Genomic DNA, 26,696 nt, shown 5'->3' with positions numbered 1-26,696 from the left:
TTCATTGAAATTGTAATATATATATATATATATATATATATATATATATATATATAGTGAAGTTACTAATAGAAACTAATTAATCCCTTATATTCATTCACAAGGGCCGTTAAGAGTTGGATCCGGAGAAACTAATTAATCCCTTATATTTATTCACAGGGCCGTTAAGGGTTGGATCCGGGTCCGTAACACAAATGAAGTACTAACCAAATTTCAATAAAAGTGCTGACACATAAACTTTTTCATTGAACAATAAAGTGGATATTATTGTGACATAAAATTAACATATCGTTATTAAAGAGATAATATTCATTTTATAGACTTCGTAGAGTTAAATATAATAAAACACATAATATATCACCATTATTCCTCAAAATAATAATCCATGTCCATGAAAGAATAAGTCTAGTATCCTATTATTCTGCTCCAAGAGAAGGCAAATGGTTCTCAAGAACATCAAGCCTTGGTTTCTCACATTTCACATCAATCTTCTCATCACCAGCTTTATACTCTTTGAAACTTGCAAGCCTTCCAAGTTCTTCAACCTCCCCTATAACAAGGTCTAGTTTGGCCACTATCTCCACAAGTAAAGATGCAAAAGCAGCAAAAGGCAATGCCTCTGAGAATTCAAGGCTGGTAATCGCAATTTTGCTTAATTGGTGTCTCAACACCTTTCTCTCTGGTTCCTTGTTTCCCGCTTGTTCATTGCATGCCTGTTACAACACGTATTGAATTATAATATGCAAATATCATTATTTTATTTAATCAAATAAAAATTACTAAAGAAGTTTAAATATGACAATAGTATTTATGTATGCAATATGCATGGATCATATAATGATTCCACATTGAAATCTAACACAATTCTCCTCTATTATTTCGATTTGAAATTCATTAAAAAAAAGTGTTTGGCCAACAAATATTAATTTATACAAAAATATTATGTATACACTAAAATTAGCTATGATACATTTGTGTATGAATATATGTGTTATTTAACTCATTTTTTATGCATGCTTTGTATTCTAATATATATTTTTTGAGTTATGTTACATGTACACCAAAATCAGTTACCAAAGTCAGCCACCAATATAAAATACATATTGAAATACAAATACACATTAAAAATAAATTAAACTACACATGTATTTATATACAAATACATTGGTAGCTAATTTTAGTGACTGATTTTAGTGTACAAATAACATTTTTAATATTTTTTTGGTAACTGATTTTAGTATATATCTATCATAATTATTTACATTATTATTCTATTCTAAAAAATAATGGTATACCCTTTTGGATTTCCAGTTGGACAAGGCGGAAGAATCAGTTTTAACAGTTGGTAGCGATGACTTGGAAGGCTTAGTTTCGCCCGCTTGGGCGGCGGCCATGGCAAGCATGTTCTTGGCTTGGGTGTCATTAGCGCCCAGGAAGAGTCGAGGCTGCGACCTTATGGCGGTATTCAGGTCCTGCAAGGCTTCATGGAGATGGTCTGATAGTATTTCTGGGGAGCAATGGCGGCGGTTCCTTATGCTGTTTCCCAGTTCTATCAGTGCCTTTGTTACCTCTCCTGCTACTCTTATGCATGGGTCCTTGAAAAGAACTCTAACAGATCTCGGTGTCTGAATAAAATTCCAACACAAAAAACATGAGATAGTGGTGAATTACGGTGAACTCGAGAGGATTCGAATGCTTTTACATTTCTAGTTTGTTTTTCGACGGCAATCAATCTAGAAATGTGCCAACAATTGAACGTTAAAAGGAATACAAATACACATTAAAAATAAATTAAATTATATATATATTTATATATAAATATATCAGTGGCTCATTTTAATAATTGATTTTAGTATATAAATAATATTTTTGTAAAAAATAAATCCAAAATTAAAAATAATCAAAACATTTAAAACTTAAATGAAGATGAAAATTTAAAAGTGAAACAATATAAAACCAATTTAAGACATAAAATTTAAAATTTAAAATTTTTTTATAGTTTAAGAATTATAATTTTGAATTTGCAATAAGACCAAGTGGTGGCTTGTGTGACTAGTGGTGGACTGGTGGGTGAAAAAAATTATATGTTGGAACGAAGGAAAAAACGTAAAAAGGATAAAAAAAATAATTTCAAGAAAATATGATTTTTATTTTGTTTTATTGGGATTTTTTTTTAGCTATTGCTGGCTATGATGGTGGTTGAGAGGTGTTGATTATGTAACATAATTGTTTATTTAGTTATTTACTTTAGGTTGTAAACACCCACAAATCCAATAACAAATAGTGTTTTGATTAATCCGTATTTTTTTCATCCAAATTTAAAAATAAGATTTTTATCATTTATTAACACTTCTTTCCTAATTGGTTTTATTATGTATTAGAATTTTATGAAACTTTTAAGTAAAATAGTAAAGTCTTATTTTCGTTCGTTAAAATAATGGTTAAACTGTAAGCATAGTTATAATAGTTCTAGTTTTCAACTCTTTCTTAAAATGTATTTATTTTAGACATTTCTTAATGCCAAAATAAACAGTAGTCTCTAACAACGTATTCTCGTTTGTCAAAATCATTTACAGTGTACTACTGTTTATCAAATTATAATCCTAATCACACAAATAAACTTGAGAGCAAAATTTTTCTAAACAGTCAAATTTATTTAAGTATAAGTACCTGAATTTCTGATCTCAAACAGCCGTGAAGGGCCACAACGGTATACCCAAACTGACGAAGAACATTCCCAACTTTCACATACTGCTGCCATGGAAATCTATGACAGTACCTTGAATGCCTTGGCTCCCAACTAGCATGTAATGCCTACCCAATTCAAAACACAACAATTTGAAAGCATGTTATGAATATGTAGCTTTATTATACGGTTGGATATTATAATAAAAATTTTATAATTATCTTTATATAAAAATATTTTTTTTATCATCAGATAATAAATTGTAGAATTTAATTTTAATATCTTATAAAAATGTTATTTTTATTTAAAGTGCAAGTAAACAAAAAAAAAAAACATAATTTAACAAGTATATTTATAAAAAAATATTTGTCATTTTTATTTGAGTAGGTGTCATATTATATTTTATATTATTATATTGAGTAAGGCTATATTAGTCTTAAATTCTTAATATTTTAAAGTTGATGAAGTCCTTTTTTGATTAATTTCAAAGAGTAAACACCCAAACTTCATGGTGCAGTTAACTTTGAAATCATTTGTTGTTATCATATGAAGTTTTAAACATAAAATAAATACCCGAACAATGAGAAGGAAATGGGAAATAAAAAGGACAATATCTTTGATCAATAATAATAACTTTTTAAAACATTTCAACACGAACAGATTAACGAAATTTTAATCAAAAAATAAAAATATAAAACAAACCAAATTTTAGGAACAAGATTTTCAACTTATATTATTGAGCCAAATTTTAGGAACAAGATTTTCAACTTTTATTATTGAGCCACCCCTTTTAGGGAAGGCTCTTAAAAAAATTGGCGACGAAAGAATAGTTGACACTATACACAAAGCGTGGCTGCGTGGTTTGGAGACATAACATGCTCTAGCTTTATATTAGTTGTCGTGTCGGAACCATAAGCAATTTCTCCGATGTGGTCTCCAAATGACAAAACATTCATTCACTTATTCATGGTCATCTGTGGTGGTGTTTGTGAATTGCCAGGTTACATTGCAGTATAGAGATGTTTGTATCAGTGGAAGAGTGGTTCCCATCAGAGCTCAGGTCACAACACTAAGATCACTGGGGATGATGCACCTGGTGAAACTTGGCACAAGGTCTTCAGCAAAGAGGGTATTTATTTATTTATATAACTACGCATGCTCTCATCCCTTTTACAATTCAACAAATATTTGATTGTAATTATTGTTTCAGGAGAGGTTCCTTACAATCGGGGTGATTCCAGATGGCGACAAGAATGGAAAGCCTCACAAGCTCAGATTATTGTATCCTATTGCTAGCAGTGCTCTAGGTGATTTTGGAGACTCAAAAACTGTGATTTGGGTTTTACCCTTTTGTTCCATTCATACTTCAATTTCTCTGCAATCTCATATATTTGATATGATGCTTTCATTCACTCACCCAGGTTTCTCTATGTTATACAAATGAAAATGGAGAACTTGTGTATACTAAATAGATAGCTATTAAAAAAAAGCACATTAATATTTTTATATACACATACATTTGCGTAGAAAAAATACAGACTTTTAAACAAGTACAATTACTTTTATGTTTAAAATAACATACTTTTTTAACATACATAATAGATATATTTGTGTTCAAAATACAAATGTCTTATTATGTCAAAATATATAAAAGAAAAAGCATACAACAAAAAAATTGAATTTTTGTTGAATGTTTCTGTATTGAATGTAAATAATTTGTACTTAATTATTTATGAGGAATATTATTTTTTTTTTTTTTACCAAAAATAGAAGACTCGAACCCGCAACCTCTTAATTGAGTATGGGGAGACTATGCCATTTGAGCTATAACTCATTGGCATGAGGAATATTATTAGAATGTCAATATTTTTAATTAAAAAATAAAAAAATTAATTAACATTAATTCAATATAAAATAAATACATTGAAAAATATCAATCAATTAATATTTCTCTTATTTGGAATGCATGCATTAAAAGTTTAGAAGGAAGCAAAAGATAGATGATTTATTAATTACCAGTGTTTCATCCGTAGATTTTGAATCCAAAACAGCCTTATAACCTCTGTATATGGGATCCTCAGATGATTTTATATTTTCTGATGAAGCTTCCGCCGTATCTCCATAAAAATATTCATCAACACAAGCTGCGAGATTTTATACCTTGACTAATGTGAGTGTTAATCAGACAATAAGGTCATATTTATTACTGTTTCACATACTTATCACTAATTATAGAGATAAATTATAATTGATGCCTACTAATACAATAGCAAATTAAAAACAGTACATGACTTTTCTTATTTCCTTTGAAGTTATTTTAGAATGTCAAGAATTAAAATTCATTTAATAAGAATAGAAAATTCTTTTACTTATTTTAAAATATATAAAAATAAATTATTTTAATTTATTTGAGAATTTTAATTCTCATGTTTTTAATATTCATAAATTAAATTGAAAGTGGTTTGATTTTTAAATTAATTTTCATAACATTCAAATTTAATATTTGATATGTCAAAAATATTTTTATTTATAAGTGAGTGTCTACTAAAAATAATTTTTTAAAAATAAAATTATAAAAGAAGGTAATTTTATTGTTTAAAAATCATTCCAAATAAAAAAAATTCATTTCAATTTTCTACAAATATATTAAAATTATTTTAAATCATAAAATTAAATTTTAAATAAAAACAATTTTATCAATAAAATAAAATTCTTTTTTTGCGATAAAAAAAACTTTTCAAATATGCATCTTAGTAGGATTAAATAAGAGAAAAATTTTAAATAATTCCTAATAATTATACCGAAAGATAAAGAAATTCTTAATAAAAAAATATCCTTCCTAGCCTCTAAATTTTTTTTTTACAGAGATCAGTTCTATAAAAGTAAAATTTTAGAGACTAAATTAAATATTTTTTTTTATTTAAAGACCTTGTAGTCTCTTCAAAATAATTATTCGGGGCCGAATTAAGTATTCCACTCATTAAATAATGAAAGAATTAAAGCACGAAACGTTCTGAATTACATAAAAGACTAAAGAGAGTTGTGAAGTTGTGATAAGAGAATGAGAAATTTACACATATATAGTAAGTACCTTGTATAGAATCGGCAAGGCCTTCAAGCTTGAAAGCAGTGGAACTATGGAGGTCTTCGCCGGACCAGTTTGGAAACACCAAGAGACTCATAAAAAGGCATACGGCGCAGCCTATGGCTATGGTATAGAACCGTTCATGTGCAATCTTCAACACATTCTCAACTCGGAAACTCGACAACGTTATCAAGTTGAAGGTCAGCATAAATATAACCACACCATAGTCATAGTTTTTCTTTATATACGGAAAGAACCTCACATATGTTGCTGCAGCTCCTGCATGCAGTACAGTAGAATGATATATTATTAATTTCAAATATTTTTAGTTAGAGAAACAATATTTCAACCACTCCTTGTCGGTGGAGAGAAAAAAAAGTTTACGGAGGCCAAATTATAAAATAAAAAATTTATTATTTATTAATTTGGAGGCTATCCCTCTTCATAAATTAAATAAAAATTCACATATAACTGTTTTATATTAAATTAATAATTAAAAATTATTAAATAATTTAATATATTTAATTAAATTATTTTTAATTTTTAACTATTAATTTTATATAAATAAAACTGGAAACGCGAATTTCTATCTCTTATATATATATATATATATATATATATATATATATATATATTTCTTTTATGTTATAAATGACAAATTTATTATCTCCGCTTACTTGAGAAAAGAGAACATGCAACATTACTCCCCAGTCTCGTATAAATTTTCTTTAATATTAATCAAAAGTTATTGTTAAGTAGTTATAAAAATAGTTAAGTATAGGTCGAAAATTTTTTTATTCTCAGTCTTTTTTTATATACAAAATCGTCTCTATAATTAAAAAACAAGTTTTAAAATTGTCTTTTTTATTTAAATATTAAAATTTTGAACTAAATTATCCATAATAAAAAAAACTTGTAAAATAAAAAAAGAAAAAAAAAAGAGAAACAGAATATTTCTGCTCCTGTGAAAGGGAAAAGGAAGAAGAAGAAGGGAGAAGGAAAGAAGAAAAAACTGTACACGATTCACTTCTGCCACCACTTCTATACGATTTTTGTCTTTAAGGTAAGGACGATTTTAAAACCAAATTAAAATTTGGACAATTTTATACACAAAAAAAGATTTGGGACGAAAAAATTTTCGGCCTATATCTTATTAGAGACCAAAATTATACTTAATCCTTATAAAAAATAATAAAAGTCTTTTATGTCATTAAAAGAAGGTATAGAAAAGGTAAATCAAATATCGTTTTTCTTTTGAAAAATTTTGTGGTATCTAAGAAATTTGTACTTAATTATCTAAAAGGTTAAGTGACAAGTGAAAATATAAAATCTATCTTTTTTTTTATAATAATGTAAGTGGGATAATAATCTAAATTTTTTTATAAAATCTATCTTTTTTTATTTTTTGGGGTTCACTAAGGATCGAACTCTTGACCTTTCGGATCTAGCACTCTAATACCATATCATGATACCACTCATCTCAAAAGCTTCAGCTAATAGAAAAAGGTAACACTAATGGTTATATCTCTAATACTCCATAAACTTCCATTGTACACATTGTCCAAGTATTCTATTGGTTACTCTTACTTTCCCTTTTCTTTTAACATGTATGTTAATACACTAGTTGCTAATTAAGGAGAGTTAATGGCTAATGAGACTTAATTATTAGGTAGATATAGGGTAGTACAATGATACAGTGAGATACTTGTTTGTGGTACATTAAATGGATTATTAAAGTAATTTATGAATGAAAGAAATACCGATTAAAAAAACTGCAGCCCCAATGAAAATAGCTCGAAGGATATGACCAGATGCATCTGCAACATACTCAATAAGAAATGCGAGTAATCCTGCTAACAGTGTCCCCAATCCTCTGTTTAGCCCTTTGCATAAAGTTGCCCCTTCAACCAAGCAATTAACATAAAATATAGTTAGAAATTAATTAAAATGTTTACCTTTACCACCTACTCACAACATTAGTATGCAGCTCTATCACTTTCATCTTCATGCACGTGAATCTTACATTAAAAAGTCTTGAAACATTTAATGTTATTCGTCATGGTTGAACTTCTTCATTCTTAAACAATTTCGCCGAGATTGTGTTTGTACCAAAATAATTTTCTTTTGAGAATTTTCATCATATAAAATTATAAATGCAACTCTAATATTACACTATTTACGTGTGGGTCTGTGTTAATTTTATTAAGTGTGTCACACTATTATAGTGGCAAATAAGGTGTGATAAATAAAGCATATTTAGATTGTTTATGCTGATTTTTTATTATTTTTTAATATTATCGTTTAATATCTTATATTTTTTTCTCTTATATTTAAAATACAAAATCAGTCTTTTTAAAAATGAGTATACCTAAATCTAGAATACACAATTCAAACAAAAATAGCAAACATTAAACCTAAGCCTTAAATCCAAAACACAAAATTTAAAATCATAAATCTAAAATCCCATATTCTAAATTCTAAACTTTAAATTTTATATTTTATATTTTTTTAATTAGTTTACAACAATAATAGTTATATTAATGATATATGAAACATTTTAACAATACTAGTTTTAGGAGGTTTGGTGATTGAAAAAGTTTTTAGAATGAAAATCAAATTTTATTTGAGTTGAAGTCTTGCAGTTTAATTTCATAAAAAAATTGGAAAGTAAATATATAAAAATTATTATAATTAATGTTTTTTGGATTTAAAAGCTGATTAAAGGTAAAAAAATCATTGACTAAATAAAATGATCAAAATCTTAAAGTCTATGCCTTGACACCGACTCTCACCCTCCCTAGCTACATACAGAAACCAGCAAAATCACTAAATCAATGAAGTGTAAGATTAATTAACGTGGTAAGCTAAGTGCTTTAATCATTTAATTAGTGTTTCGAATTTGAATCTTGATAATAAAAGGATTCCCGCTTGGAGAATTATACCCCTTGTACCATATTATATTCCAACCAAGTCGAATAAGTAAGTCTAATTTTTTATGCTAGTCAAATACTATTAGTGATAAAAGGTGAAGACTTATCTGGTGATGGTTCAAATGTAAGATAAAAAAAAAAAAAATTGGTCATCTAACATTTTTTTCATAATAAATTTCACATACTATTACTTAAAGAAAAAAAATGAATACATTCTTTCCTACACAAAGTCATTATTTCTACTCCAAATAATCACAGTTAAACTATTTGGATTTGGATCCTCTAAAGTTTGAATTTTACTTTAAAGAGTAAAGTGTGATCTTTTACCTTTAAATAGTTTCTCTTTTATATTTATTTTTGGTCCCATCTATAAAATCAATAGTGAGAGATCACACTTCACTCTCTAAAGTGGAATTCAAACTTTAGAGGATCTGTGTAAATAAAATGTTGTGTGTATGTGTTTGGTACTCACAATCTGTGTTAGTTTCTATACCCTGCTTACCAAAGTTGTAACTAAAATTGGTGAATTTTACCAAATCTTTTCTAATATAACATATAATTTATACTCTATGACTTGTTAATTTTTGATTGATTAATATTTTAAAAATATTAACAAACAATCTCTTAGTTTCTCCCAAATCTTCTTCTTTGTTCAACAATTTAAAAAAAAAAAAAAGCTCATAGTGTTCTTCTCTCTCCCTCTCAACATAGCGTTTATCATTCGACTTGGATTGGATTTCTCATTTTCACTAGCATGATCATTACCCAATATGCATGTCTTTTACAGACTAAACCTTCTAATGTTTTCATGTTTGTTATTTTCTTAATATCAAAATAAAAAAATCTTTCATCAGTTTTTCATTCTTTTTGCATTCTTTTTCATTTATTTATTTATTTATTTTCACAAACAACCTATTTCATTTTTAAAAGAGTAACATCCACACAAAATATTATAATGTAAACCATAAAAGAATAAGTTACTTTTTTTCATCTTTTTTTATTATTGAAATTTATGTTTGAAGCTTGATGTTTTATTCAATCTTTTTTACTGCTGCAATTAATTGAATATCTATTGTGGCTACTCTTTTTGTTTGTTTGACAAGAAAAAGATATTTGGAAGAGAAGGGTATTTTATTAATACTTTTAAAAATTATAGAATGATCCATTATAATAAGTTAATTACAACTAATTTTATTAAAATTTAAAATATTAATTCTAGTTAAATAATTTAAACAAGTCAAGTTATTAAAAGTTGATACATCACATGATAAAATACATATTATTTTAAAGAAAATTGGATAAAATTTACGCTAAAATTTTGATGTGTGCATAAATAGAAGGTGGAAACTCAAGTGCAGTCGACTTCACGTGAAGTTGGTATCTGAAAGCCGTTAGATGATTTGACTGATTTGACTAAATTTTCATCTAACGATTCTCAGATATCAACTTCGCGTGAAGTAAACTTCACTTGAGTTTTCTCCTAAATAGAAAATAAAATAGCCTTAGTAGTACGCACTACGCAGGGTACTGAAGTTGGGAATAGAGAAAACTAACCGGCGGTGAACTCGAAGACGACGACGACAGTCATGACAGCCCAGATAGAGTTCTGGCCAATTCCTTTGAAGAGTGGCTCCAACAGATACAGCAACGAAACAATGGTGAGAGCCAACCCAACTTTGAATGCATGGATCAACCTTCTTGGATCATCACGCCCAACCTTCCATATGCTTCTCCATGCCACCCTTGGAAACTTCTTCACTTTCTTCAAGTAATTCCCATTCCCATTATTCTTCACCATTTCCAACAAACGCGTCAAATTATATAATTATGTTTGGGACTTCAACCAAATCGGATTAAATTAGAGTTTAGGATTTAAGGTTTTTTTAACTGCTTAATTGGCTTGATATTTTGTTAGTTTCACCGAAATTGAACCTATCATAGGAGGGGAAATTATTTAACAAAAATTGGCAAATCAAAGCTAATAAGGTAAGTGATATTTGATATATATATATATATTTTTTTTTATGAGATATAGTGGGGATTCCAGATTTGTGATGAGAATTGAGGAAGCTCAAGTTTGTTCTACAAGAAGCGGGAAACTTTATATGAAATTATAGGAAGAAAATTAGTGGCGGTGTTATTATTTCTACTGTAATTATCACATGCATTCCGTTAAAGTGTGGAGATAGAAGGCTCTTTTTATAGGGTGAGTGTAGTTGTCATAAGTCAACTACTTTAAGTTAGTAAAGGGCGGAAACCTAACTCTCATATACGATGTATGTGGTAGATATATGCTAATGATTTTTGTTAGAAATAAGAGACTAAATTAGAGAAAGGATTTGTATATTATTAAGTATATTTAAGTTGTTTTAAATAATATAATATAAAAGTGTATTTATAGGTACTAAAAAAATCGTAATAATAAAGATGTAATCTCTTATAATAAATATTCAGATATACTAAATAATACTAATTGATCCTAATTGATTTTAATTATACTCTAACAATTTTGATTTTCTCTCAATGGCGATGCCATCATCTAATTTCTACGTTTACATGCATTACATCGATTACTTTCTCACGGTTTTTAAATTTTTAGAGTATATTCATAATCTGTTTTTTAAAAATTTTGATTTTGGACTAATTAATTTAAAAAAAAATATATTAATTATGTCATTTACGATAATGAATAGTGGATATATATATTCTTTCATCAATAGAATATGAATAATGTAAAACGAAATGGAGATGATTATGTATTTTATTATCTATAGTGGTATGTATTTCGTCGTTGTTACATAAATATAAAAACGGTATAATTTTGGACAACAAAATATTTATTGTCTTTTAAATTTTTATATAACATTTATCAGCTGCTCTCTATTTACCACGAATCATATTAAAATAGATAAAATTTTACTTCAAAATTATTATTTATATGATGATTTTTCATAAATAAAAACTGTTTAATTAGTACCTTTTTTTTTCTTTCGTTGTCCACGCTTTGTTATTATTAAGGATTAAATTGATATTTTTTTAGGAACTATTTAGTCTAAAAAATAAATTTTCAGAGACTTAATTATCATTTTATTCAAATTATTATTACTAGTTTATATCCTTAACAATTATGCTAAATGTACACTATAGTTACTATAATTAACTATTACTATAAATAAAATACCAATTAAAATATAAAATATATATTAAAAATAAATTAAATTATTCATATATTTATATATAAATATATATTAAAATCAATAATTAGTATTAGAAAGATATTTATTTACTAAATTATGCCAAATATACTATTAATAGATCAGTTAGATGTTAAAATAAGTTTGTTAGTTTTGCTAGATTCTTTTAGATTAGTTAGAACTACTTGTGCATCCAGTTGTAAATATAAGCCAACATCAGATTCAATAAAAAGTAAGCCATTCATTTTTCTTTTCCCAAGTCAAGTTTAGTATGACATCTGATGGAATTATCTCTCTCTAATTTTCCTTCTGCAACGAACGTCACACTCCACAACCCATTTTCTCTTCAATTTTTTCTAAGAAAATCTCTTTCTTGCCGTTCTTTGCTTTTTTTTTTTCACTTTCCCTTTTTTCAATTCAAAGTGACCCATAAAAAGTTTTTGTAACACCTTAAAGGCACAGGATTCGATGGTCTCAAAATGTTTGGACCATTAAATGGTCCCATAACAAAACATATTTTTTAAGTTTTTTTAACAACTGCTACATAGTCCTTTAACTAATTTTAATTACAAATTAATTCCATATATTTTATTTAATTATAAAAACGATTTTTTTATTTTTTAAATAATTATTTTATCATAAATCTATCATGTTCATTAACAATCAAAAACAAAAACAATAGCGAATTAGATCTTCCATTGATCTTAATAAATTTTTTCATTATTCTAATCGATTAAAAGAATTAATTTGATCTGTCACGTTCGTCACGAATCATAAAATCGTGTTTCATTGGAAACCAATCGATTGGAATTTCAAAACAATCGATTGAATTACAACTCAATCGATTGGATTACAGTTTATCACAAAACAATCGATTGAAAATTGCCAAAAGCATGATTTTAGCATAAATCAATCGATTGGTCGTAAGACCCAATCGATTGTTTATACCTTCCAATCGATTGAATAATTGAAAACAACCTAGGGTCTCACCAAAACAATCGATTGCTTTTGTGACTCAATCGATTGTTTTCACCCAAACAATATAAATTTGCCAATTTCAATCGATTGGTTTGTGCTATCCAATCGATTGAAATGTGTGTTTGCAACTAGAGCCTAGAGGTCTCACTATTCAATCGATTGGTTATGTTACCCAATCGATTGAACTTTGCACGTGACTTCCAATTCAATCGATTGGTTTGAGAATTCAATTGATTGGAAAGTGATGTAAATGTGTTTTTTTCGGCATTCAATCGATTGATATTGTAATCCAATCGATTGAAATTTCAAATTCGATATATATTAAACCCAAACCATGGGTATTCATTCTTCTGTAACGTTTTAAAATAACACGGTGCCCCATTTCTGCACCTCTCTCCTCTCTTATCGAATCCAGAAAGCGTCTTCTTCTTCTCTCTTCTTCTTCTCCAATTCCTTACAAAATCCACCAAATCAATATCCCCAAAATGGCCAGAACCAAGAACACGAAAAGAGCCAGGGTTGAGGGAGAAAGCTCTGCTTCCGCTAGACTGGTTCCTTCATCACATTACATGGCAAGGTGGCTGCCGTCTCCAAGGACACTGAACAACTATGTGGAGAAGTTCGAGTCAAGGGCAATTGTTCCTCCCAGGTACATAACAGCCGAGTTCATTCAAGGTAGACATTATAACTTGGTTTGGAATGCTTTGCAAACACAACACTTAACTGATTTTGTACAAATTAAGGATGATTATTACCCGAACTTGGTTAGGGCTGTTTATAATACTTTAAATTATGTTGTTCCTCAACCTAATGAAGAGGGTGAGGAGGTAATGCCGCTGATTGAGTTTGATTTAGGGTCAAGTCATTATAGAGTTACTTTGCAAGAACTAGCTGAACAATAGAATTTAGTTTATCATGGGGAAAAATTTACTGGAGGTATTGGGACAGATGAGGAATGGGGTGAATATAATAGGTTGGTTGGTTTGCAGAGTCTACAGTATGAGAATCCACAAATGGATGCTAGAGATAATATAAGTTGCAGTGGGTTGGGTAATGAGCAGCGTATATTGATGTATTTGTTTTCATACATGTTGATTCTAAGAAAACATAATCATGGAATCTTGTTTAACAAAGATATTCTAGTGCTTTGAGCTATGGTGACTGGAAAGGAGATAAATTGGCCTTATTTTATGGTTCATCATATGCTTGAAATGAAGAAAGGAAAATCAAGTGTTGGTTTAGGATATGCTTGCCATTGGACCAAGATTTTCAACTGGCTTGGAATTGACTTGAGAGAAGAGAAGAGTGTCGTCTTGAGTAATGTAGCCAAGATTGATGACAGCACTCTAAGACAGATGGGAAGAGATCCGAATGCCCAAGAACCTTAGGTCCAAGGACAACCACAAGACCCTGAGGTGCAAGCACAATCACAGGAACCCCCCCACCACCCCCTCCTTCACCAACAATACGAGATTTGATGGATGAATTGCGAAGCATGAGAGTATATATGGAGGAGCAATTTGTTGATATGAGGCAGCGTCAAGACAGGCAAACTGAAGCTATCAATCGTCAAGGAGAAGAAATTGATCTTCTATACACAAATCTAGGCATCACAAATCCAAGGGGCATCATCCCAAGGCCTGGACCATAAAGAAATTTTGTCGAAGAATGAAGAAATTCTTATATCAGTTATGAATGTGTCATTGTGTATATGATATTTGGGTTGTTTTTGTTTGAGACTTATGTTTGGAAATTTGATGAAGTTGGCTTATTAAAATCATTGTATGAAGGATCTAAATTTACTGTATTTTTTACTATCAGTTGGCAGGTTTTGTGGTTTGAAATTGACGTTTTGATTGTATTGTTATTGTTTTCTGTCTCAAAATCGTAATATCTCATCTTAGCATGATTTTTAGTTTGCAGGGGTGTTTACTATACATGACTTTTTCTCTCTTGGTTCTGTTGATTTGTAGAATTTTTTTCAATCCTTTATCATGCATTTTAAGGACTCTATAACTCAACACTGTTCCAATCGATTGTTTTGATAATGTAATCGATTAGAGTGAACTTAATTACTGTATCAATCGATTGGTTTTTTATTCAATCGATTGAATTTGCCTCAATTTCATTTTCAATCAATTTGGTTTTTAATTCAATCAATTGGATTTGTCTCAATTTCATTTTCAATCGATTGTATTGTTATTGTAATCGATTGACCTACACTTAATTACTGGTTCAATCGATTGTTTTCTAAATTCAATCGATTGAATTATCTTCAATTTCAAAAACAATTGATTGTATTGTTATTGTAATCGATTGACCTACACTTAATTGGTTCAATCGATTGTTTTGTAAATTCAATCGATTGAATTATCCTCAATTTCAAAAGCAATCGATTGTATTGTTATTGTAATCGATTGAAGTACACTTAATTACTGATTCAATCGATTGTTTTCTAAGTTCAATCGATTGAAGTATCAAAAATTATTATTTCAATTGATTGGTGGGGGCTTGAGTACGTATAGTAAGTTAGTAACTATCAAACGAGTTTTGAAGCTATTTTTATTTAATTATTAATGCGTCTTGAAGTATTAATATTGTTATTTGAGTATTTATCTACTTAAAAATAATTATAGATAAGATATAATCATATGAATAAATTAAATTTACTTTGTTAAATTGTAAATAAAAATCAAGATAAAATTTGATTTGTATTTGATTTTAACCAAAAGATAAGATATCTTAATCATTTAAGATTATTCACTTAATTTAAATTTTTTTATAAAAGATAGAATTAAAATTTGGTTATCTTTTTCGGGTGTATATATATGTGTTCAATCCGAATAATTTTTGTATACGTTGACAAATTCTTTTAAGTATTACTCATACAATATTCTTCAGTTGTCTATAATCATGGATATCCCTCCTAAAGAAGATTCAGTCCTTAATGATGCATGTAATACACAGAATATGTCACTGGCTACAGACTGCGATCTTATCACAGTTAATTTTGGTGATCAAATTGGAACTACAATTCCTAGTGCTAAGGTAAGACGTAATCGATTTTTAAATTTTAGTAGAATGTATTATGAGTAATTTAATCTTTTATGTTTTCTTTCTACAGGATGACCTAGTTATCAATGACGGTGTTATTCAAAGCAAGAATCTAAACAAAAGTGAAGAATTGTTTAGTAAAGTAGAAGAGGTCCTCCGTAGCATGGAGGTAATTTAATTTGACAACCAGTAATGCAATTGATATTATGTCATACAATCTATATAGTATAAATATTTTTTCTCGCTCTTTTTGTATTTTCACATTTATATGTCATTATTTTACCTAAAATCTTTGCAGATAATGAGAGTTGTAAACATGGTTCGGGACGAACAGATTGATAAAATTCTTGAATCTGTAAGCCGCATTGAGACAATGATTTCACAACTCAGTCTGAACAATGATTTCGAGACTCCGACCAAGCTTTCTGTACAAAATACACGTTCATTCTCAAATAGATTGAAGGCTAAGAGTTCGCCTATCGATATTCATACTGCTATATCAGACGATGAGGATGATCTTATCGAACTGGACAAGAGGTCTTTTCTTCACGATGATGCGTTCAAAATTGATATCAATATGGACAACCCAGTATCCCCAACTATAAGAGCCGCAACAAAAAAGAAAAATATATCAAAGGTAATGCATGTTCATTAATGGACAACAACTCATAATTTTTACTATTATATTCTTTAAATGATAATAAGAATTTACAGAATCTATTTCTTTTTAGGGAAATACCACTATGGGGATACAGAAAAAATTACCCTTCATATCCCTAGGCGGAATTAGAAAGCCAAAGATTGAGTCCAAATCATCCAATAAATCAAAGGCATCTTATGCACTGAGCCAATCCACAAGTGGTTATAGAAGACCTATTTATTTCTTTTCCATTATGGACGTAATTACCACTTAGACACCACATCTTTAAATATCTAGTCTCTTGTGAGTACTGCTAATTAATCATATAGTTGTGTATTGCTAATATTTTGCTGTCAAACATTCGTAGTCAATGCAGTGTAAATTTATGCCAACTCCAACCATGCGTCTTTTGGAAGATCAGATAAAGGCATGTGCATATGCATTTTCAGCCTCGCTAGATCCATCGTAAGTTAATATGATATTATATTTGTTGTAGGTGAATGAGGACCAATCTAATGTGTTTTTGGTTTTTAACTGATACAGGGAAGAACTTGTTGTAACAGATACAATCAGAGCAATTAGATCAGACTTTGAACATTTCATACCTGACAGAACCATTATTGATAAGGTACACAAATAATCTATTCATTAAACAACATCTGATTATTCGCACGAACGAGTACTATATTTGGATTATTTCTCAGATTCTTGAATTAGCGGCATTGAGATGCACTGATGACCAATCTGATGTAAGTTTCAAGACAACGTGGCAACTTCCACCGAGATTTGTGGTATGTGGATATAACCCCTAACAAGATAATTTTACTTATTATAAGTTATAAATGTAATGCTGATATAGAATCATACTTTATCATGTACTAACAGTTATATTCGTTTTGCATTAATGAATTAGGTGGATGCCTTCAGCAAGAAAAATTTAGAGAAGAAGATGGAACATTATATTTATAAATTTATGCAACATACTCCTGATTTAAAATTTGTAAGATTTATTTTTCTGGATATTCATGGCTGGATGTAGTTTTTATCATTAACAAACATATCTCACGGGTAAATTTTATTGTCTAGATATATGTTCCTATTCAAGAGGGTAATCACTGGTATCTAATGGTAATCTCGGTTTGTGATCGCACAATCTATCACTTGGACACCCATCTTAATGATGACAGAATTCACTACCGTGAACGTGTTATCAAGGCACTAGTAAGGATTTAAAAATTTTTTTACTAAGATTATTTGCTGATATTTTGTTTTTATTATCTAACTAGTTAAATGAAATTAGGCAAACCTACTGGAGCAAGTCATTAAGTCAAACTTTTACAAAGATGATGGCATTCAAGAGTATAATAAACAATTTCATGACTACAAAATTACAAGGCCAGATGATTTACCTCAATATAGTTTAAGCTTGAACTCTGCAACTTGGGTGATGAATTGGATGGATATGACTTTTGAGTTTAAACCAAATGGTAACAATAAGGTGCGCATTTGTAAAACAACTCTCTAATATTTACTTACCATTTTTTGTACTAATTTATAGTGAATAAATTGCAGCTTGAGGATCACGATATTCGCATGATAACCGCTATTCATATACTCCGAAGTCGGATCAACCATAAGAAGTCACAAATAATAACGTCGGTCGATGAGTTTTGGAATTTGTACGCAAACCATGAGATGTAAATATTATAGTAGTAATCTAGATAAAATTTAATACTTTGGTTATTGCCTATTTATTTGGTATGTTTGATGGATGTACTTCTTTAGTTATTTTTCATAGACTTCTTAAATAGATATTTATTGTTTTGTGGCTTTCACAATTTTTCTCTATTTCTACGCAATATATAGATATTTTAGTTCTAAAAACTCATATTATTTTGATGAAGTAATGTTATTTTTATTTATTATTTCAACAACAATGACATGCAAATATTATGTCTTGTGAATTATATTTTATTTTATGTAATTAATTTCTTTTTATTTGTTTGTATTCTATTTTGTAATTTTCATTTTATCAATTGATTTGACCTCTCTATTTTAATTAAATTTATATATATTGCTAATAAATAAAAAAATCTAGATAACGATAAACATAAAAATAATTAATCATGATTACTATATATTGCATTTGGAAAGAGATACTTTTCTAAAAGTGAGGTAGCCATTTTTAGGTAATTTACTATATATTTATATTTTGTATGTAATTCGTGGCTCATGCATTATCTTCAATCAAAAGATACAAACATGATTAATAATATATATTTTAAATAATCATGTTTATAGAAGGTCAAAATTCATAACCCAATTAATAAGCCTTTAGTTTGCATTAATGATAATGAATACGTACACGCTGCAGTAAATTGGGTTGGTTTGGTTATGTTCGATTTTTCAATCATTCGGAAAATGTAAAATTCTCGACATTCTTACGTAATAAAATTAAGCCATAATACGAACATATGAATCATTGTATGAAAAACTACAACTGTAAAAAAATTGACTAGGTCATAGCAATAAGAATAACGGTGGTGGAAAGCACCAACTATTATCAATCAATCACAACTTCGCTACGATGTATATATATCAGGTGATTTAAAACTCTGTCTTTTAAAAATTAAAACAAAATAAATTAGAACAGCAAACCAGAAATATAAATTACATAATGAACCTGAGTCAGAAAAATCAAGAAGCAATAAGAAAAGCAAAAAGGAACTGAATCAGAAATAGAACCAAAATGAATGTAAAATATAAACAAACTAATTTAAAAAAATTTTCATACGGTGCACCAATTCCACAAATTCTTCCTCTTTCACATTATCCTTTCCTGTGTTATCATTAAGTAAACAAAAAGTACAGAATCAACTCTAAATCAAAATTACCCTAAATCAAAACAGAACAAAATGTTCTTAATTAAAAAATAAAATCAGAATCAACAACTAATTAGAATCAATAAGACTGAACTATAACTAAATAAAATAGAATCAGAACAAAAAAAAAAAAAAAAACAAAACCTGAGGCTTAGGGAAGAACTTTCTATGTTAGGGACTTCCTTTGAGCTTGAACACGGAACATTGAATAATGAATAGTTAACAACAGAACAATAATCAGAGCAAGTTCAGTAAATCAACAACAAATTGTTCTTCTGGTTTCTTTTCTTTCAAACACCAAATAATCCAAAGATAAGAAGCAGAACCAATAACATGGCCAAAGTTAAGCTTGTCCTACCATTAAAATCAGATGGAATTGTGCCAGAAAAATTGGTGCCAAAGAGAAATGATTGAGAGTATGTATGAGACTGAGGAATCGGGAATGGGGCTCGAGAGGAGGGCAAGGGCTTCACATCACTTAGGACGACACTACGTGACGGCAAGGAGTGGTGGCGATGGGTGCGATTTCCATGGCTGGCTTCGCAACGAAAAGGGTTGATTTCCTTGGTGGAGGCTAGGGCATTTTGTTGATGAGTAAGGAGTAAAGAAGGAGTTGGAGAAGGGATCTAAACGCGAGCGATCCCCTTTTTTCCTTTCAACTTCTATACGGCGTCATTTATAATAAACAGGTCGGGTTCCGGTCCGGTTTAATCGGCCAGTTTTTGGCCGGTTCATAATAATTTGTGTCCGGTTGTTAGAACAACAGTTTCTACTAGTAAACCGAACCGTCTAAGCTCCGGTTTACGGTCAGACCGTTCGACCGCCTGATCCGGTCCAGTTTTTCGACTAAGCTTTCTAATAGTTTATTTGGGTTTTCTATTGACCGGTTCGGTTCGGTTCATGTTTTTAGTGGCAAAACCGAAAATCGAACCAAACCGCAAAAAAAAAAAAAACACTCTAGCACTTTTTTTTTCTTATTTAAATTACTTTTAGTCAGAAAGAAGGAAGAGGTCGTGGAGGCGCAATCAACAATGGACGTTACCGGTAGAACCCTAATTTACATATTTTGAAGATTAATTTTTCTGATTCTGATTCTGAATGAGGAACAAAGGGGGGGGGGGAGGGAGTTAGGGAAATGGGGGTTGACACGTTACGCGTTTGGTGTTGTTTTTAATCAGACCGGCGTCCTTTTATTGAACCGGTCGGATAGCACGATCCAGTGAAATCGGCCGGTTCAACGATTTTCAACAGTTTTCAATCTGACGATTTTAAATACTAGACCAGACTGTTTATATTGCCGGTTTGAGCGATTTTTTTACACTTTTTCGCAAACCGATATTCAGTTGACAATTATTTCATCTAAAAAGCATACGCATGACTATTGGAAGAATATATATAATTTCATTAATATAGTGCAAAAAAATAAATAAACACAAATATGGAACTGATTCATTCCGCAAAAATATTTACTATATATGGAGGTGGCTAATTATCACTATCTAACTCAGCTGTCGGTTCTGGATATACGTTGCCATCATCCGAACCATTAGCTTCATCTTCAATAACGTTGTTGTCAATGTCCTTTTTCCAAGGACATGTTGTCTTCTTATGTCCTTCCATTTGACAAACACTACAACGTTGCCGCTTCTTCCTAGATGGTTGTCTTGAGCCTACACCGCTTTGATGCACATACGGATTGCTACTTTTAGCTACACCTGACTGGGGTTGATTAGTGCCTTCGTCTGCAGCCTTGTAAGATGAGTACAATCCCATAATTAGGTCACGTGTCTCTTCATATCTCTCTGGTACTTTAGCAGCAACAGCAGCCAATTGTTTAGAAAATTCCATCAAGGCACTTTGACGACTAATAACAACAGCATCCCTCATGAACCCACTTGGATCATTGAGTGCTGATTTAACCTTTTTTGTCCATCTATCCAATACCAATGACCGGGGAATCTCACAAATGTCTCTGTCAACCAGAACTTTCACAATATGTTCGCATGGAATTCCAAATGACTCCATTCTTAAATAGGTACACATGAAGATCATTTCTTCTTGATAAAAATCAACGGTCCACATAAAATCGGGCCTCCCATGCTTACACATAATGTACTTTATGCAATCATCGTTATTCTCTATGTTTAGCACCCGCATTGATCCAGCTCTAAAGAGAAATGGCTGAAAGAAAAGAAATATCTCATGAGTGTTGGTGCACGAATTGTGAATCAAACCTTTCACAACTCGTACCACTAACCAGCAAGTGCACTGGGTCGTCCAAGTAATACCTTACGTGAGTAAGGGTCGAATCCCACAGAGATTGTTGGTTTGAAGCAATCTATGGTTATCTTGTAAATCTTAGTCAGGAAGTCAATTATGTTTATCAGTTGAATTATGAATAACCAGTAGAGCATAAATTAAAAGTTACTTGTTGTGTAGTAATGGAGAATATGTTGGAGTTTTGGAGATGCTTTGTCTTCTGAATCTCTGCTTTCCTCTGTCTTCTGATTCACGCACGCACGTCCTCCTATGGCAAGCTGTGTGTTGGTGGATCACCGTTGTCAATGGCTACCTTCCATCCTTCCAGTGAAAACTACGCTCACGCGCTCTGTCACAGCACGGCTAATCACCGGTTGGTTCTCGATCCGGTTGGAATAGGATTTACTATCCTTTTGCATCTGTCACTAACGCCCAGCCTTCAGGAGTTTGAAGCTCGTCACAGTCATTCAATCCTTGAATCCTACTCGGAATACCACAGACAAGGTTTAGACTTTCCGAATTCTCATGAATGCTGCCATCAGTTCTAGCTTATACCACGGAGATTCTGATTAAAGAATCTAAGAGATACTCATTCAATCGGATATAGAACGGAGGTGGTTGTCAGGCACACGTTCATGGTTTGAGGAAGGTGATTAATGTCACAGATCATCACCTTCATCACAGTTAAGCGCGAATGAACATCTTAGATAGGAACAAGCGTGTTTGAATGGAAAACAGGAATACTTGCATTAATTCATTGAGACACAGCAGAGCTCCTCACCCCCAACAATGGGGTTTAGAGACTCATGCCGTCAGAGAATACAAAGTTTAGATCTAAAATGTCATGATATATAAAATAAGTCTCTAAAAGTTGTTTAAATATTAAACTAGTAGCCTAGGGTTACAAAATATGAGTGGACTATGAGGGATGATGCAGAGATCCACTTCTGGGGCCCACTTGGTGTGTGCTGGGGCTGAGAATTAAGTGAGTCACGTGCAGAGGCCATTTGTGGAGTTGAACGCCAGTTTTTATGCCAGTTTGGGCGTTCAACTCCAGCTTTTGATCCTTTTCTGGCGCTGGACGCCAGAATTGGGCAGAGAACTGGCTTTGAACGCCAGTTTACGTCATCTATCCTTGTGCAAAGTATGGACTATTATATATTTCTGGAAAGCCCTGGATGTCTACTTTCCAATGCAATTGGAAGCATGCCATTTCGAGTTCTGTAGCTCCAGAAAATCCACCTTGAGTGCAGGGAGGTCAGAATCCAACAGCATCAGCAGTCCTTTTTCAGCCTGAATCAGATTTTTGCTCAGCTCCTTCAATTTCAGCCAGAAAAATACCTGAAATTACAGAAAAACACACAACTCATAGTAAAGTCCAGAAATATGAATTTTTCCTAAAAACTACTAGAAATAGACTAAAAACTAACTAAAACATACTCTAAACTATATGAAATTATCCCCAAAAAGCGTATAAAATATCCGCTCATCAAGTGTATAACTCAGCAGCATATCTCTCTAGCAGCTCTATACAAGTCTGCATGACGGGCACCCCACGTGTAGATTCATAATCAGCATTAAATTCTTTAAAGCGCAAGTGTGCAACACACCTTTGAAAATGCTCTACAAAACTTATCAAATCATACCGCGACCCCACATACCTTGCGACAACTGAGTGTAAACCTTCACATCTTGAAGTAGTTCTAAAGCCAGCAAAGAATTTTCCTCTTATATATGCAGTAGCCCACATATGCTTCTCTTCGTACATGTTGATCACCCACGGCTTATCCTCAAGGCCAAATTCTTCAATAAGATGAACCCACTTATGCTTAAACACGGGAATCTCGTAGTCTCCCAACATGATTTTTCTGAATTTAGATGTAAACGATAGATTTCCAACATTGCTAGTTGCATTTCGAATAAGGTGCCAAGCGCATAATCTATGTCTAACTTTGAAAAATACAACTCTCACTGCATTCCTAATCGCCATGGCCCCATCTGTTATTATTGAGGTCAGGGTCTTGCCCTTCATTGCAAACATGAGCTGACACAGGAGCCAAATATATGTATCAGTAGTTTCATCCACAACTAACGCAGCAGCAAAAACAATTGTTTGGTTGTGGTGGTTAACCCCGCTGAATATGACTAATGGACAACTATACTTGTTCTTCTTGTACGTAGCATCAAAAGCAATAACATCCCCGAACAGTCGGTAGTCTAGTTGGCTAATCCCATTAGACCAGAACAAGTTACATAACAAACCTCTTGAATCATGACATGCCTTGAAATATAATTGTGGATCCTTCAACCGCATAGCCTCCAACTTCTTCAACACTCGTGCTGCATCACTAGGAATTTGACGCCTTTGCCGAGCAATCTCATTGTACATATCTCTGGGACCATAGCCAACAAATTCATACCCGCCTGCTTGACTAGCTAGAAGACCAAATATCTGCGAAGTGCTAATCCCTGACTTTAGCATGTTCATCATTTACATAATATCTGCCTCTAACATTTTTCTGTGGGCAGGCAACATAGCACTGAATTGTGTATCCAATAGATCATGGTTGTGTTCGTCAGAGAAATAAAAGATATGCCACCTTCCAGTTTCTGGTACAAATTTAACATCCATTCGAGCTTCACATCTAGTTCTTGTTTCCAATCTAGGCTCCTTCTTCCTTTTTTCCATCGTGTAATATTTCTCCTCCCTGAATCCTTGCCTATGACATACAAACTTTTGTTTGTAAATCTCGCCAACACTATTCTTGAAGGTCTTGCTCTTCCTTGCACTAAAGCCCTTAGACTTTGAGTACTTCAGATAAAAATCAAATGCAAGCTGCAAAGTAGAAAAGTGATATTTGCTAATTTCATCCGTAAAATTTTTACTAAAATTCAAAGTTGTAATGTCTTGCACGGAGTCAACCGCATAAGCAGCTTCAAGGATATCTTCTGACTGATTAGATTCAGAAAAATACGCTCCCTCAGTAAATTCATCTCTGAAATCTTGTTCGAATTCATTCTGTTCATCCATCATATATTGGTCACTTACTAGCTCTTCTTGTTGGTTAAAGTCATCGTCCTCCTGGTATTTCTCATTCATCTCAGTGTTCTTAAATATACCTGACATCTTAAAAATGTCCAATGAAAAAAAAATCAGTACACTCCGTCTTATAACATTACATAAAATAGATAGATTCTAATATTGCTAGCAGGGATGGATCCAAAGATTTTAATATGGAAGTGCCAATTTTTATATAATTTTTTTAATCTATAAAAATAATTAACATATAGTTATTGGAGTTAGTTTTTTAACCATGGTTCTGAAAATCGAACCGGACCGGCCGGTTCAGCCGGATTAACCGGAAATCGGTCACCTAGCCAGTCCGGGTAAGGTCAGAAACCGTCTGGCGAAAAATCGGTCAAAAAACCAATCGAACCGGCAGTTAACCGGTGAACCAAATTGAACCGTCCAGTTTTTTAACGGTTTTTGGTTTGAAAATAAAAATGCTAAACGGCGTCGTTTCAGGAGTTTTTTTTTAAAAAAAAAAAGAAAAAAAAGGGCTAAACGCCTAAACGAGTAAATGAAGCCCTAAATCCTTAATGTTCACAGAAATCACCCAGATCCCAGAACTCCAGAAGCCAGAAGAGAAAAAGAATCACTGAAAAAGCAGTTCACCACCCACAGTTCCACCGCCATCGCCACCGCATCCCGCAGCCACAGCAGCGACGACGTTGACCACGGCAACCACCACGGCGTCCTGTTTCATCACCGAACTCGCCCCCTGTTGCGTCGTCGCCGAGCTCGCCTCCTGTTGCGTCGTCACCGAGCTCGCCTCCTGTTGCGTCGTTGCCGAGCTCGCCTCCTCTTCCGTCGTCGCTGTTACTCGCCGCCGGTAATACTCTGTTATTCACTTATTCTATTATTCCTCCTTGCTGCTTCATGATTTGTGGTTTTTGATTTGCTGAGGTTATTTGAATTTGTTTGCTGCTTCATGGTTTTGTGGTTTTTGATTTGCTGAGGTTATTTGAATTCGTTTGCTGCTTCATGGTTTTGGGTTTTGATTTGCTGAGGTTATTTGAATTTGTTTGCTGCTTCATGGTTTTGTGGTTTTTGATTTGCTGAGGTTATTTGAATTTGTTTGCTGCTTCATGGTTTTGGTTTTTGATTTGTTGAGGTTATTTGAATTTGTTTACTGCTTCATGATTTTGGTTGCTGAATTATTTATTTGTTCATGGTTTTCTGAAGTTATTTTCTGGCCTTTGATTTTTTGATTGTTACAGATAGAACAATCACAAAGTAACCCACAGCCACAAGATAATGCTAAGAAATGATTGAGCAATCTGGAGCAGTTTTTGTAGGCGATCACGCCCTCTGTGCCTGCTCAGTATCTTTCTATGGTTAGTTTTCAGTAACTAGCTGGCAAGTTTTGGCTGGAATTTTTAATAGTTGTGGCTGGGTTAGGGAATAAATCGTTTCTTTAACTAAGTTATGTAATTTATTGTAGTATTGTCATTGTTTGTAACAGATAGATTTAATGGCTGGTGTGACAATAAGGAGTAACATTTTGAAGGTTTGAATAGGATCAATGAATAGAAAGGAGAAGTGAGTTTCTCATCCATAAAGAAGTAAGCTAGTAAATGATTATTTGGTATTTGATTATTGACAGATTTCCATTATTTACAAGTCATATGACAGATTTCCTTTATTTTAATGTGGTTTACGGATTTGATTCTCATTCATTGTTTTTGTTTTTAGCCATTTGCTTGTCTTTCCTCTTTTGATTGTGAATTGAATATTGCAGAGGATCATGATGAGAGTATACCCTGGTATTAAACAGGAATGAGAGTGTTGTTCAATATTAAGTTTTTTTATTTTTCTAGAATTAAACAGGATCATGATGGATTGAAATTTTTATTAAATTTGTGTATTTAAAATTGTATATTGAATTTTTAATAATTATATTATATATTTAATGAAACCGATTCTA

At 31.4% G+C, this 26,696-nt stretch overlaps 1 protein-coding gene and 1 pseudogene across 1 annotated transcript; both read right to left on the bottom strand.

The window, feature by feature from the left end:
• Positions 1 to 291: 291 nt before the first annotated feature.
• On the bottom strand, positions 292 to 10,785 carry LOC107617592 (aluminum-activated malate transporter 12-like). Its single transcript, XM_016319389.3, has 7 exons — positions 10,256 to 10,785; positions 7,532 to 7,672; positions 5,778 to 6,050; positions 4,703 to 4,830; positions 2,671 to 2,814; positions 1,296 to 1,625; positions 292 to 713 (listed from the first exon to the last, which is right to left on the bottom strand). The coding sequence occupies exons 1-7, from the start codon at positions 10,497 to 10,499 to the stop codon at positions 417 to 419; spliced, it is 1,557 nt and encodes a 518-aa protein (XP_016174875.1). The 5' UTR covers positions 10,500 to 10,785; the 3' UTR covers positions 292 to 416.
• Positions 10,786 to 23,197: 12,412 nt separating this feature from the next.
• Positions 23,198 to 24,739, bottom strand: LOC107605194 (protein FAR1-RELATED SEQUENCE 5-like; annotated as a pseudogene).
• Positions 24,740 to 26,696: the final 1,957 nt, after the last annotated feature.

The sequence above is a fragment of the Arachis ipaensis genome, chromosome B1 (genome assembly GCF_059453495.1).
Source record: "Arachis ipaensis isolate K30076 ecotype BB chromosome B1, ASM5945349v1, whole genome shotgun sequence".
NCBI classification, from domain to species: domain Eukaryota; kingdom Viridiplantae; phylum Streptophyta; class Magnoliopsida; order Fabales; family Fabaceae; genus Arachis; species Arachis ipaensis.
Note: the sequence above shows the minus strand (reverse complement) of the source record. Positions and strands in the feature narration are given on the sequence as shown.

Bases quoted from the DNA above. Each gene is read 5' to 3' on its own strand.
- LOC107617592 (XM_016319389.3), bottom strand. From the start codon at position 10,499: ATGGTGAAGAATAATGGGAATGGGAATTACTTGAAGAAAGTGAAGAAG. The intron at 7,673-10,255 runs GTTAGTTTTCTC...GCTTGGTTGAAG, and splicing joins CGTCTTCGAGTTCACCGCCG to GGGCAACTTTATGCAAAGGG. The intron at 6,051-7,531 runs GTATTTCTTTCA...TACTGCATGCAG, and splicing joins GGCTGCAGTTTTTTTAATCG to GAGCTGCAGCAACATATGTG.